The 15009-nt window shown below is 34.3% G+C and overlaps 2 protein-coding genes across 3 annotated transcripts; both read right to left on the reverse strand.

The window, feature by feature from the left end:
* Positions 1-3971: 3971 nt before the first annotated feature.
* Positions 3972-4969, reverse strand: LOC21397632. Its single transcript, XM_024173360.1, has 3 exons — positions 4824-4969; positions 4549-4706; positions 3972-4283 (listed from the first exon to the last, which is right to left on the reverse strand). The coding sequence occupies exons 1-3, from the start codon at positions 4902-4904 to the stop codon at positions 4184-4186; spliced, it is 339 nt and encodes a 112-aa protein (XP_024029128.1). The 5' UTR covers positions 4905-4969; the 3' UTR covers positions 3972-4183.
* A 2942-nt stretch (positions 4970-7911) lies between these two features.
* On the reverse strand, positions 7912-12561 carry LOC21397633 (protein SMG7L). Of its 2 annotated transcripts, none has more exons than XM_024173347.1 (6): positions 12394-12561; positions 11309-11448; positions 10614-11192; positions 10373-10495; positions 10079-10269; positions 7912-9971 (listed from the first exon to the last, which is right to left on the reverse strand). In XM_024173347.1, exons 2-6 carry the CDS (start codon positions 11369-11371, stop codon positions 7985-7987), a joined length of 2943 nt encoding a protein of 980 aa, XP_024029115.1. In that variant the 5' UTR covers positions 11372-11448; positions 12394-12561; the 3' UTR covers positions 7912-7984. The 2 variants fall into 2 exon arrangements, with proteins under 2 accessions (XP_024029115.1, XP_010108172.2); XM_010109870.2 differs by having other exon boundaries at positions 11309-11451.
* Positions 12562-15009: the final 2448 nt, after the last annotated feature.

Raw genomic sequence — 15009 nt, forward strand, 5'->3', positions numbered from 1 at the left:
AACTTTGAAATTTGAATGGTTTATTTATATATATATATATATATATATTCATTCATGTGAGCTACACAAAGAAGATTAAGCTTGAGGCTACACATGTGATTGAAACTTAAAATTTGACTTGGTCAAATGAAATTTAAGGAGACATTTGGTTTATGGATTAAAATCATGAGATTATAATCATTTTTAATTTACGTGTGTTTTTTATGAGAAAAAACACTGTAACGAACTACGAACCATGATTCGAATCAAGCTACGAATCCTCCAACTAAATAACCCATAAATATGACTTATTATAATGAAAGATAAGGCATTGCAAGATCAAGAGGATAACTAATTTGGATTTGAAAGTTTGCTGCATAATTCGAATTAAAGATTGAGAGCTATAACATGAAGCTATTTAAGAGAGAGGATCATAGAGATAATAGAGATCTTATCAATAGTGGATTTAAATGAGATTCTCTTGACTTTATTTAAAGGCTTTGTTTCAGAGCATATGTTGACACATATTTAATAGAACATCTTCAGAAGAAAAGTCTGTAGATTTGAGAGCTTATTATAGAGAATATATTCAGAGAGACATTTGTGAGTTTTTAGATATCGTCCTTCAGAAGAGAGATTTGTTGCTTTCAGGAGGAAGTTTTGTCTATCTTGTGGTGCACGCTAAATAATCATTGTGGAGATTCGTCACAGTAACATCATTGTCTAGCAGGGAGTCTTTGAGTAAATAAGTATGTCTAGTGTATGTAATTTCTGGAATATAGTGAACTATTTACTGTCTGAGCATAGTCCTGTTGATGTAGGTGTGCGCACTGAACTGTGATATCATATTGTGTGTTTATTTACTTTATGTACTTTATTCTGCTCGAATAACTATACATAATTAATACGGATTCAGATAGTGTTCTAACATCATCTGAAACACTAGACGTAAAATCAGATCTAACAAATATTAACAAACAAAAATGGTTGAGAGAGAGAGAAAGATCAAAGATAGAGAGAAAGTAGAGAGAGAGAGAGAGAGAGAGAGAGGTATACGTGTATATAGAAATGCGATGATTAAAGGTGGCCGGGTTAGTTGCTGCTGCTGCTCCAATATTCGGACCTTTCCACGGGAAGGCGGTGACGCTACTCCCATCCCATGTACTGGTATCACTTGACACTTGTCACTGATTTTTTTTCTTTTTTTTTCATTATTATCATGCCATGTCACTATTATTATGCCATATCATTAGATAAAGTTTTTTTTTTTTTTTTTTTTTTTTTTTTCAAAATTGGAGGAATACTTAAAAAAATTATTGCATTCGTGCTTTATTGTACTACAAGGTACAACACTTCTCGTTAATAGAAAATGAGTCTTGAGTAACATGCATGGAGTCTACAGGTAAAGTTCACTTTTTTATTAGTGGTCATGTTTTGCATTAATGGTGCCTTTAATTGCTTTCTATACAGAAATAATTTATAATAAATATATGGAAAAATTTTCTGATATTAACTTTCATATTATTTGATTCTAATATAATTTTCTAATATAATGTTTCATAATAGTGACTGAATAAAGATGTCTTATATCAAATGTCACATAACATCAGTGGTGATATGTCACATACCAGCTATTACTACGTTCATATCAGTACCCTAAAGACCAACCTTGAATGAAATAAAGGGAATATCAAAAACATCGCAAACACAGAGCACATATCATTGCTTCCAATTTTTTAATTGCCAGAAAACTATGCATGAAACTTTGAATTTTAAGCCTTGTTCATTTCACCGATTCGAGTTTTCAGTTTTAAGTTTTTACAGTAAAAAACTCTCAGAAAATGTCACATTTAACTTTTTCTACTACAGTAAAAAACTCTCAGAAAATGTCACATCTCAGCTCGAATTGAAAACTCGAATCCGTGAAGTGAACGATGCCGTAGTCTATTTTATGTCATTCGAACTTGAACTCATATAGCGTGTTCTTTTTATAAGTTTGAATAAAAAAATTGAGTTAAAATTTAAATTTTTAAGAGAGAAAATATTATAGTGAAAATATTAATGGTGACTCAAACTTATGAAAATTAAAAAAAATAAATAAATAAAATAAAAGGAGAGAGAACGGTGCCCGGTCAATTTGAGAATTTTATAAGCCTTTTCTTACTGAAAAAGGAGTTGGAAGTGGGACCCTATTAAACGTCAGGTATTGCCAACTCAACCCATTCTTTCTCCGCTCTGTAATTAAGAATTTTTTTTATTTTTTTTTATTTTTAACGAATGCTCTTAAGATTTGAATAGCAGTTGTTAGACCTTGTCAAGGAAGTACTTAGGGTCTGTTTAGTTTGCTGATTTGAGTTTTTAATTTAAGTTGAGATGTGACTTTATATGAGAGTTTTTTACTGTAGTAAAAAAATTAGATGTGATTGTTTGTGAGAGTTTTTTACTGTAAAAAAACTCAAATTCTAAACTCAAATCAGCGAAATGAATGGTCTTGATACTTCACTCAGAGCAAGAGCATATTTGACCAGTACAATATTATGTATATATAACAAAAACTGCATTAAACACATACTGAACATATGAGGAATTTTTTTTTCTTTTTTTCTTTTTTCACTCAAAGATTAACGAGATAGCCCATAAAGTCTTATTAGTCTAAGATGAAAAACAGAAACTAGCTCTAGAGAGAGAGAGAGTAGAGAGAGAAGTGTTTGATGAAAATGGGCACACAATAATAAGAGACTCAGATCATGTACAAGCTTTACATTAGACTAACTATAACGGATTCCGGATTTTCTGGGTTTCTCGATTAATTGAGCCTAAATTACAACGGATTAGTAACTGATCTTAAAAATAAAAAATAAAAAGAGAATTTATTTTGAGAGTGCATTATTTGACTGATGCACTTTTAAAGATATTTGTTAAGATTACCCATCTAATAATAAGCTCCGGACTAAAGTCTAAGCTGGTACAGGAGAGTCCAAAAGTTCATAAATCACTCTAGTGGAACTCGAACTGAAAATAAAAGAAACTGAATAAATACAATGTGAACGCGGCCATTCTCCCCCCTTAAAAGATCAATGAGACAACCCAAAAATTTTATTAGTCGAAATGTTTAGAAATCATTAGGATGTCGGCATTTTACGACATTGAGCATATTAGCTTTACATGGTATAAGAATGTAGTAACCTTGGTCCACCTAGCATGAGAAGGTAACAATTTTAACCATTTATGATATCATAATAAAGTCTATAGGCATTCTTCCTTTCTAGTTTGGAGAATATCTAGTCACATAACTCTAAAACACTAAGGAAACGTTTAGAAGGGAGATTCGGCCCTGATTCGAATCATAGTTCGTGACTCGTTACAGTATTTTCTCTCACCAAAAATACACGTAAATTAAAAATAATTCTAATCTCATTATTCTAATTCATGATCTAAACGCCTCCCACGTATAATGCAGATTCTTTCTCAAGTCACCCGCCAAATTGAGTAATCCAATTTTTTTTACTTTTTACATTTAACGATTCCTTTGCTACACACTTTTAATTGCTTGAAAGCCCAGAAATCTTAACCTTTGGAAAGGAATTGAAAAAGCAGTCGCCTTTTATTTACATTTATTTTGAAAAGAATATGCAAGTGGCAATATGACCCACTACCACTTCATAGAACAAGCATAAAACAACTATTGGCAATAATAACAGAAATGGAAAAGATAAGCTAGGCATCTTCTTATCTGTAAAATTAAGCATAGCATCCAAGAGAGAGGAAGGAACCCCAAAAAAAAAGTGTGTTCTTGAGCTTGCTCTATATAGACAAGATCCAACATTTGAAATCATCAAAACACTAGAGACATGAAGTTCTTGTTTCAGTTCCCATGCTGCTCATGCTTCTGCTTCATCAAGTCCAAGAAGAGCAAACACGAGGACAACGACAAGGACAAGAACAAGGACAAGGATGCCAAGAGTGGACAAGGGCAAGAACAAGGACAAGAATAGGACAACGACAACGACAACGACAAGGTTGCCAAGAGTGACTGAAACCTGCAAATTTGGTCACTCCAATGTATATCTCAAGAATTGCAGGAAAAAAAAATGTTGTTTTCTTTTCCTTCTTTTGTCATGTAATAAAGGGACCTCTTAAAGGGTCTTTTCTCTTCCAAACTTGATAATGTATTTGCTTGCCATGCTATAAGAACAATCTAAATCTATGTTCTCTTCTTATTCGTCTCTGAGCCAGCATTTGGCACTAAGTCCAAGTCGCGCATTTGGTTTTCAATTGTTACCAAACCAGTCTGTGCAAGAAACCTGCCCAGAAAGAAGGAAAATTTTACTAATAGCCGCCAAAAATAAACTTCAACCCGTATCCAAATTCTAATTATTCTCACAATTAAAATGGAAAAAAAAATGAAAATAATTTAGGTTCTTAACTAAAATACCATCATCAAAAATTGCATAGCCAACGAAATCGCAAACTTAGATCCATACCCAAATTTGATTAATGACAAACAAAACAAGTACAACCCACAATTCAAATTAATAAAAAAAAAAAGAAGAGTAATTGATAACTTACCAACTGAGAAGAAGGAACAAAGTCGCAGTGATAAGAACCAGAAAGCCGACATGAAGAACCAGGGAGGAATCGCTGGAAGAGATTGCCAGTGCGAGCATCAGAGAAAGAGACAGACCCAACAACAGAAACGCTGATTTTAGAGTATTCCATGTGGGACCCTGAATTCAGAAAAACCCCAAATCAACAAAAATGGTCAATATATCCATCAGAAAGCAATGATTTGGTTTGCAGAGAGAATAAATAGAGGAGAAAAATGCTTGAGAAATTGTACGGACGTTGACACCGGGGGCTAAAGCTCCTAGCAAGACAGCTTTTGCGGACGAAACTTCTTCTCTAACTGACTGCGCATCCGCCATTGTGCTTGCTTCGATCTGGAGCTAGAGCTCCTGCGACTCTGGAAGAGATAGGTTAGTTGTGTTTGGATCACCGTTATTGTTTACTAGAAACGACAACAACTGAGGACCATGACTATAAATGGCAACGAGTTATAAACGACAAGAAACCCACCAAGAGAAAGCGCACAAAACTGTAGAAACGACAACAACCGTAGGAACAAAAAGGCGTGTATGACAACAACAAAAAATGTGAAAAGGTTAAACATTCAAAACGACAAACACCATTAAGAGACGAAAGAATAATGTAAACGACACAGAAGTAAGGAAACGACAACACAAGAAGTACGGCAACAATATAAACGACAAAATTAAGCTGCTGATTTAAAAAAAAAAAAACGAATATATAGTCCTCGTTCATTTCACTGATTCAAGTTTAGAATTCGAGTTTTACTCCAGTAAAAAGCTCTCAGAAACAGTCACATTTAATTTTTTTGCTACAATAAAAAACTTTCACATAAAATTACATCTCAACTCAAATTAAAAACTCGAATCAGCGAACTAAACAAGTCTATAAATTAGTATAGTCTTCCAATCAAATACCATAAATAAATTCTCAACAACTTGAAAGAAAGAAAACATGAAAATGACGGTGAAAAAAGAAAAGCACACATGCACAAGCACATAATTTTATTGTGTCATTCTTTCTAAAGATATAACTGTATTTATAGAAACAAGGGCAGGATATTTCGGTTAATTTCAATAATAGCACTCTTAAATAAATTATTATTAATTTTAACACTATTTTTGTATACTTTCACAACTAGCATTGTCATGTCAGTAGTGTGAGGTAAAATGACTTCTATATCACTTATGTCAAAATTATCATTTAAAAACACCTTAAAGAAACTCTCAACTCTCTCTCTCTCTCAAGTTTGGCCTCTCTTTCTACTCAGCCTCTCTCTTCCCTACGCCCTCATTCCCTCGTCGCCAATACTCCGATTGTGCACATATCGAGGTTGGTACACAATTTTTTTTTGTTTTTCTTTTATTTTTGTCTTTTTAAATTTATTTTTTGAGAGACTTAGTATATAGAACTAGAAAAAATGACTGGGTTGAACTTAATGTTATAGGAATTGAAAATATCCTTCGTCAATTTGAGATTTTGGATGGTTTATAACTGATATGTAAACTGATTGTAACGACCAACACGTCAATGACATAGTTGACCTTAAGAGTCATAGTATTATGACTCATAGTGTTATATGTCTGATCATAATACTATGACCAGTCAGTCATAACAGTATGAGTCATTGTCTATGAGTCAAATTATAACAATATGAGTCAAAATGGCTAGTCATAGTATTATGACTGTAAGGCAGTCATAGTGATATGACCGTCCGGTCATAATATTATGACTGAAATGATCCATAGTGTTAGACTGGCACACTATGACTGTCTTATGACCGGTCATTACACAGTGTTATGACTGGCCATTTCTAATGACGACTAGGAGTAATTACATGTTGATTAACAGTTATTATTTTTAAAATTATTTAAGAATGATTGCTGGATTGAACGTTTTCATTAAGTATAATGGATATTATGACCGTGCTTCGAGATACGTTGGTTGTGAAATGAAGGGGATATTGGTCCCCACCAACACAACTTATATTAGTCTTATAAATTTGGTGAGAAATGTGCTTGGGATTCGGCCACAAGGAAAAAGTTTATCCTTAAGATATGTTGTTGAATATGGGGAAGCTCTTGTGAAGATATTGTCTGATTATGATGTCACATTCTATCAACGACATCTCTTCCTCCAAAGCCTTTCTTTTCATCTAAGATGACAAAAAATAGTAAAAAAACAAAACAATAAATACAAAAAAAAAATAAATAAATAAGAGAAGCAAACAAAGTTGTTAACCAAAGTATTATGGCACACTAAAGGCCCGTTCACTTCGCTAATTCGAGTTTATAATTCGAGTTGAGATGTGATTTTGTGTGAGAGCTTTTTACTGTAGTAAAAAAGTTAGATGTGACTGTTTCTGAGAGCTTTTTACTGTAGCGAAACTCGAATTTTAAACTCAAATCGGCGAAATGAACGGGGCCTAAGAGTATGACCATTGAACGATCATAGTACTATGACCGACGGTCATAATTCTATGACCGCCCATCATGCATGCTCGCTCATAGTGTTATGATTGATAGCCGGTCATAAGACAGTCACATAATACGGTCACAGTACTATGATCGACGGTCATAATGCTATGACCGCAGGCTCATCAGTCATGCAGTCACACTATGAGCATGTCTGCCAGATGGCCGGTCATAGAATTATAACCATCGGTCATAGTACTATGACCGCACGATGTGCCTGTCTTATGACTGGTCATAATACAATTACCAACCGGTCATATGACCGGCCATGAGGCAGAGTCACAGATCAAATAAGGATCACAATGACAATAACAAATTTCAAATAACTGATCTTATCTGCTTTTATCTCCTCCTCCAAAGCCTTTCTTTTCTTCTAAGATAACAAAAAATGGTAAAATAAAAAAAAAACAATAAATACCTAAGATAAAAATAAATAAACAAGAAAAACCAACAAAGTTTTCACCTTTGTCTCAGAATCCGCCATTGACCTCGTATGTTTTGTGGTTGATTTCTCCGGCGAAGACAATTGTGGTCGTTGGGGTTTCTTAGTCTCTGTACACACCCGCGTTCGTTCTCCTCCTCCTCTCTCTATTTTGAATATTTGAATTATAAAAGGCTTCATAATATATATTCAAGGCTTTAAAACTGAAATGGGACACAATTGTCATTTTAACTTAAATAAAAATGATTTGGTTCCACTTTTACTAAAATGACGATATTAATTGTGAAAGTATATAAAAATAGTGCTAAAATTAATAGTCATTTACTTATGAGTGCTATTATTGAAATTAACCATTTTTCCTACACTTTGTTCAAACTCCAAGGTGTCAGAGACTCAGAAGATCTACACAACTATACACATACACAAACATACGTAACAAACTTTTTTCATTATAACGAAACAACTATGATTGTATTTTTATCTCTTCTCATATGTTAATCCCTCAATTTCCCATATAAGTAGGACCCCTCATCAAGGTAGTAGGATCAAATTGAAGCTGCCTTTCTTTCTCCTTGAGGTACTGCAGAAGTGGCTGTGGCTCACTTCTCATGTCAGTCACTGCGCCACACACAAAGGGGCTTGGCCTTAGGTAACCATACAAGAGTTTCTCCCTTCTTTGTGCATCTGCAGCGGCGTAATCTGGAGAAAAAGGTGGATACAATGGCGGGCTCTCCATATGCACTGTCGGGTTCGAGGCCAAGGGGTTGTCGGAGTTCCCAATGTTCCCGGGAGCATAGAAGTAAGATGGCCAGGGCCAGGCATGATTTTCTCTGTACTGACGAAGCCACTCTGATGAGGTCATTCGCCGTTGAGGTGTGTAGTTGACTGCCAAACCCGGGATGCTGCTGAGACCGTAAAGATCAGTAGGCCCTTGTGTGGCATTCCAATTTGGATAGCTACTGTTCCCTTGAGATGCATTGGACAAAGTTTCTGTTCCGTTGATGCCCTCCGACGGCTGCAACCTAGACTGAAGGCCTGTGAACCAAGCAGCATCATCTGGCAGCAGTGGAGCAGAAGGCGTTGGAGCTGAATAAGGAGAGGAAGAGTAATGTGTGGCTAGAAAGTCATGACTACGGGAAGAATCTTGATTTTGAGTAATGGAAAGACCGCATAGAGATTCAGAGGCCATTTCCTCAATAGGGTTCAAGATGTGTTTATGAATACCACTTGCTGCTTTCTCTTTGTTATTGATTAAACCTCCCCTCTCAAGGACCCAGGCACTGAGCGAGGGAGGCCCTGAAGAGATCAGGGTGTCTGGAAATGGAGGCAGCATAGTGGCCTCCTTGAAGACAAGCTCCTGTTGCTTAAAAGGCTTGTTGTGCCTGAAATTGCTGATGTCAGTTTGCATAAATGTGGTGCCGCCTTGGGCCTGGTTTTGTGCTATAAGAAGTGATGTAGCACGCCTTAAGCAGTCATCAGGAGGTGCAGCTTGCTCCTCCATTTCTTTTGGAGAGGTTGGCTCGTTTGAATTGGTACATAGTGGTGCTGAGTTGTATCTGGTCAATGGCTTAAAGAGAATAACTTCTTCCTCTTCAACTGTAACAGACTTGCCATTAACGCTGGGATTTTCTTCTAGTATCGGTCCCTCAAATTCTTCCACGCCTTCGCAGAAATTCTGATCACTCGCATCTGTTTTAAGATCGGAACTGATGGACTCCACGTTTTCATTAAATTCAGCAGCATTTGAATTGATCGGAACTGATCGGAAATTTCCTCCTGATTGATCATAGATGATCCATTTCTGGGAATCATTTGATCTGTTTGCAATCTTCAATCCAGCATTGCGAATCCGGCGGCAGCGGGATTTAGTTCCTTCTTCAAAATTATCTATGTGCTCCCAATGAGATGAGAAATATAATGACTCGTGTGCACGAGTGACAGGTGCAAAGCCCCTCAGTTCATAGTCTTCCCACAGAGGAGTACTAACAGAAGTATTGCCTTCATTGTTATTGGCTCCCAATCTGTTCAGAAGAGCAACAAATGACTCGAAAAAGTATGACATAGCGCTACTGCTTCTCCGATCAACGCCATACTTTTCTGCTTCGTTAAGCATGGTTGCCAACCACTCCACAAAAACAAGCACAGCAGGTAAAAGAGGGCAAGAACTTAATGCGCCTGCCTTCAATTTTAAACATCTCTCGACAAACCGTCCCATAAAAATGAACAAAGATGTCAAAGCCAATTGCCTAAGAAGAATCAGTTGTGTATCACTCATTTCTTCAAAATGTTTTATTTGTGGGCAATTGATCAAACTCTGCAGGGTATACAGGAAAATCGAAACAACTTGAAGGGCGCGGAAAGGACCTGCCTTAATGGAATCCATATGCTGATATGACTCCAGTGAGGCTTTTAGTTCTGTATCATCCAATGCCAATAAAGCGTCCAACCCTCTCATAACTGACGTGAAAGCAGAAGGGAACTCATCCAAACTGTCTCACAACATGAAAATGCAACATAAGAAACAGAAATTGAGTATAATATCATTTATTCTTATTCTTCTCATATGCTAAAATTTCAATCCAACAGAATGAGTTACCTGGGTTTAACAACAAAGAAACTTATTATTCTGATGAAAAGAGACCAAAAATCGGTTGCCGCGGATCCATTATTTCGACATGAGGAATGGTCAATGGATTTTGAATTTGTCTTCGTAATGCTTCTCTCGTATGGTTTTATAAAATTAAACTGGGCCTCACTTGAAAGAGATTGTAAAGGGGAAGACCTATTCTGCAGTATCAAAAGAAGCAATTAAGATCTATCAAGGTAAGATTTCTTTGCATGAATTAGACTAACAAAAGCAATAAAGAAGTTAAGAGCTCAAAATTTTTACTCTTTCTAGCAGTAAGAGAAGATTGTCCCATGCGTCCGGGAAAGGTTCTTTAACAGCCAGACTTCTTATGCAGTGATAAAGAGCAAGGAACTCATCACCAATATATGTTGCCAATACAGCTAACTGCAGATAAATATAGTTTGGCTACCATGTAACAACCACATTTGTATTGTCTTGTCTTGTATCTCAATATGAAAATTCCAAAATGTAAGAAGTTATAAGGGGAAAAAAATTCAAGAACCTGATTTTGTGGGTTTCCACTGTCTGGCCAAATCGCTGTCGCTTCCATGTAATGTGAGGCCGCCATTGACCATTTATGGTTGTGAACATCAGGCTTTTCATTTTGTTCTTTGTATCTAGCAAGATCTCCAAGACAAACCAAAAAGCGATGGCACAAGAACTGGCATTTCTTTATCTTCTTTGGCTCGAAAGAATTACTAATCCCACTCTTTTTATAAAATGAGGACTCTTCTGGAAGGCCATAACATTTTCTGATTTTCACAATCAAATTTTGGTAGAACTCAGCTGCTTCTGACAAAAATAGTTTGAAGCCTTCAATATGATTGGTATCATGCGGCTCTCCTGACTTTGAGCTTTCTAATGTAGAACTCTTCTTTATTCTTTTACGAAATTCGTCGATATGCTTGTAGTGAAGCTTCCACAAAGAATACTCAACATCTTGAAGTTCCAATTGTTCATAGTCATTCAGTATCATTTTCTCATAACTCGAACGCACTTTTCGATACAATTCCTGAACATCAGTTTGCAACAGACCCTTGGTGTGGATTAGCAACCAAAGCTGTTTTTCTTTGTTTGAAACCTTGAACAAGTGAACCGTTTGAAGAGTCAAGAACAAAAACAAAAGAAAACTGATTATTAACAAGTACCAACAAAAGTCGGATGGCAACAAGCAAAAATGTAGCTTCAGAAAATTACCTCCATAAGAGAATTATGCCTTTCTCTTTGATCTTTGAGCGAAGAAAGTGTATCATTATTCATGTTTAGAGTTCAAAATTGTTGTCAAATGTATCTGTCTTCTTTGTGATATCTTCCAAGGGTAGCTAACTCATCAATTTCTACTACCATTCATCAGGAAAAAAGAGAGAGAGAGAGAGAGAGAGAGAAGAAGAAGAAAAACAGATAAGATGAAACAGAACTCGCAAATAGCAAGATAAAAAAATTAATTAAAAATTATTCCTTCTTTTACTTTTTCTTTTTCTTTTTCTTTTTTTTTTTTTGAAATATAATGCACCCTCTATATATATGAGGCTTATTTGCTAAAGCATCTCCAAAATAGTAAGAAAACAAAATCCCAATTGACCATGTCAACAGCATATTGAACAAGGGGAAACAAGAAGTGTTGGGGAAAAGATACTGGTTCCTTTGGTGATCCCAAGTTGAATGCAGTAAAACATTTAAAAGAACTTTGGGGATGGATTTATGCCCTAAAATAAGCAATCACATCCCAGGTGAATTATGGAAAAAATCTTCAAAGATCATTTAGAAATAAAAAGGCGTAGACCAATTGTTGACCAAGTTTTAGCCACAACAATAAGATAATGATCATCTATTATCACTAATAGTACCGACTCTTATGTCCCAACTGACATTAATAATTTCTGAAGCCTCAATCTGAATTATAACTAGTTTGTTTCCACAAGTTCACTTTTTTTTTTCTTTTTTTTCAAATTATGACTAGTAAGTTAGTTGATCAAGAACAAAATACTTTAATACTACCCAGGTGAAAATTGAAGATTAAACCAAAAGATTTACAGTTTATTACAGTTAGTTCAAAAACTGCATCCCAAAAAAGGAAGGAGCAAAAACAGCACAAAGAAGAAGAAACCCATGTCGAATTAAGCAGTGAAAACTGCAAAGAAAACAATTTTCCAATCCTTAAACAGCAAAAGAGAGAGAAACTTGATTTGTCCCAGAAAACAGAAGAAAACAAAACTACCCAGAAGAACAAAAAACACAAGAATTAACAAATAAAAAGCGCCCATCAAGAGATTAGTACTTACATCCAATGCTTGGAGCAGAAATTCAGGCCAAGCAAGCCAAGCAAAGGCACACACATGGAAGAGAGAGAGAGAGAGAGAGAGAGAGAGAGAAGCGCGAGGGAGCTGAATTAAAGAGTTTGGCCACCTGTACTGCTTTCAGTTGTGAAACAGACAAAGTAAAAGGTTGCTGATGATGAGACTCGGAATAAAAGACTACTACAATTTTCGCCCAATATATGCATCATTCTGGGAGTTTGTTTGACACGACCAGGACGATAAAAATGAATTAATTTTTTATATATTTTTTTTTAATTTAAAATGATTTTAATTAAATTAACGGTTAAAAATTAATTTTTTTGATAAACTGATTTATTTTAATTAGATTTAATAATTAAATATTAATTTATTTTAATTACATTTAACGATTAAAAATTAATTTTTTAACAAAAAAAGCCTCTTATTATTTATTTATTTTCTTTTTACTTGCATTTTTTGTGAAAATTAATAAAGATCTCGTCAAAGAAGAAAGTGAAGAGAGAATAAAATAAAGTGCTCTTATCAGCGTAATCTATTTTTCTTTTTCTTTCCTTTTTTTTTTTTTGTTATACGTACCCAAGAAAAAATATTATGAGTCTGTTTGGTACTTAAATTTGTTTCTGATTTAAATTATAATTTAAAATTCATTAATAATTTTAATCACATAATTTAAATCTATGAACTAAACGCCGCAATAATCTAATCTAATTCTCTGACTAAATGAAGAGGATCGCTTGCAATCCAAGCTAAGCTGTGAAAAGCTCAACTTTGTCCTGGGTTTCGTTCGGTACCATGTGAAACACCCTCGTATGGTGTGCAACTCTTTTTGTTATCATTTGATTGATTCTGATTGGGATTTCAGTAACTTCACATAAGACAAAAAAAAAAGTTTTCAGAAAAAAAATATATATAAGACAAAGAAAATATATACATTTTAGTGTCATAGCTCCTAGCTACTTTCCGAAAGGGCAAAAAAAAAAAAAAAAAAAAGAAACAAACAAAGACTCTGTTTATTTCGCTGATTCGAATTTAGAATTTGAGTTTTGTTACAGTAAAAAATTCTCACAAATAATCACATCTAACTTTTTTGCTACAGTAAAAAGTTCTAACATAAAATCACATCTTAACTCGAATTAAAAACTCGAATCAGCGAACTAAACGGAAACCAACTTCTAACTACTTTCAATTTTTATCTTCTCCAATTAGTAGTTCTATTTGAGACTATTAAATCAGTACTAGATTCTGTTACTTTTGCATAATATTTATTTCAATATAATTTTTATTACATTTGTCATTTAAAAAAATACACCGAAAAAACATACTATTGCAGCATTGCTTATTAAATAACTTACAAGCATCTTTAGTAAGTTCAGGGGCAAGGTTATGCTTTAGGGAAGTAAGATGAGCAAGATAGGTTAGAATTGAAATGGGAAAATGATGTTCTAACAGAAACAGGCGTGCTAGAAATAGACATACAAACTATGCGGTTGATACATAATTGACCACCAAATTGGAACAAATAGACTGGGGTTAGATTCTTAGTGACCCTTTTTTTTCAGTGACGTAAAACAATAACTATACAAATCACTTAAAAAAATGATAAAAGAAATAAAGACAAAAGTGAAAAAAAAATATCTAAAGAAAAAGACAATAAAAAAATGACAAAAAAAACTTAAGAAAAAACTCGTGCGAAATGTTTCGTAATTAAAGTTGAAATTTATGAGGATAACATGTAAAAAATGTTACGTAGAGACACATTAAAGAATAAATTAATTTAGTAGGGTAACTAGGAATAATAACATTTTAGGCAACTTTAAAAATTATTTAAATGAGATATATTTAAAAATATATAAAAATAAAAGGTTTGGAAGAAAAAAGAAGAAAAAAATAGAAACTAAAAAAAGAGCTATAAAAAAGAAAGAATTTAAACGCCCCAAGAAAAACTGTATCTTACTTAAATGTATAGGATAGATACGTTGGGGTCACTTTTTTGTTTATCAAAAAATAAAAAAATAAAAAAAAAATGTAGAGGCTCGGGGGCGCTAAAAAAAATGCCCCTGGGTTAATCACTTACCCTCTAAATTTAAATTAGTATTAAACAATTTCCTCTTTTCCTTGATTTAATTCATGTTTATATGTGATTTTTTTTCTTTTTTCAATTTTTTTTTTTTTTTTTTTTGGGTGTAGGTGTGGAGCCGTAGAGGATTCGAGAAATTAGCCGATATATGCTTTGATGAAGTGGATGTTTGTGGGCCATTGGGGAGTCACGTACCTATCCAATGCTTGAAGTGTCATCACGCCATTGGTTATTCTTTGTACATAAATTAGACACTACATTAAATATGTCCACTCATACCGACAATGACACACACATATATATTCAAATTATGCCCAATTATTTTTTAAATTTCTAAGTTGTACATTTTCTTTTAAATTTCTAATGTGCAGCTGTCATGGCCTTAATATTCAAGACAAAGAGGAAGGGGATAATGGATAAAGAAATTATATGAGAAACAAAGTATTTTATGGGCAAAAACCTATTCTGTACGAGAATCTCGAAACATAAATAATATGGGCATGTATAAAGAAATATATTAGTGT

This window comes from Morus notabilis, unplaced genomic scaffold (assembly GCF_000414095.1).
Source record: "Morus notabilis unplaced genomic scaffold, ASM41409v2 Scaffold191, whole genome shotgun sequence".
In the NCBI taxonomy this organism is placed as follows: domain Eukaryota; kingdom Viridiplantae; phylum Streptophyta; class Magnoliopsida; order Rosales; family Moraceae; genus Morus; species Morus notabilis.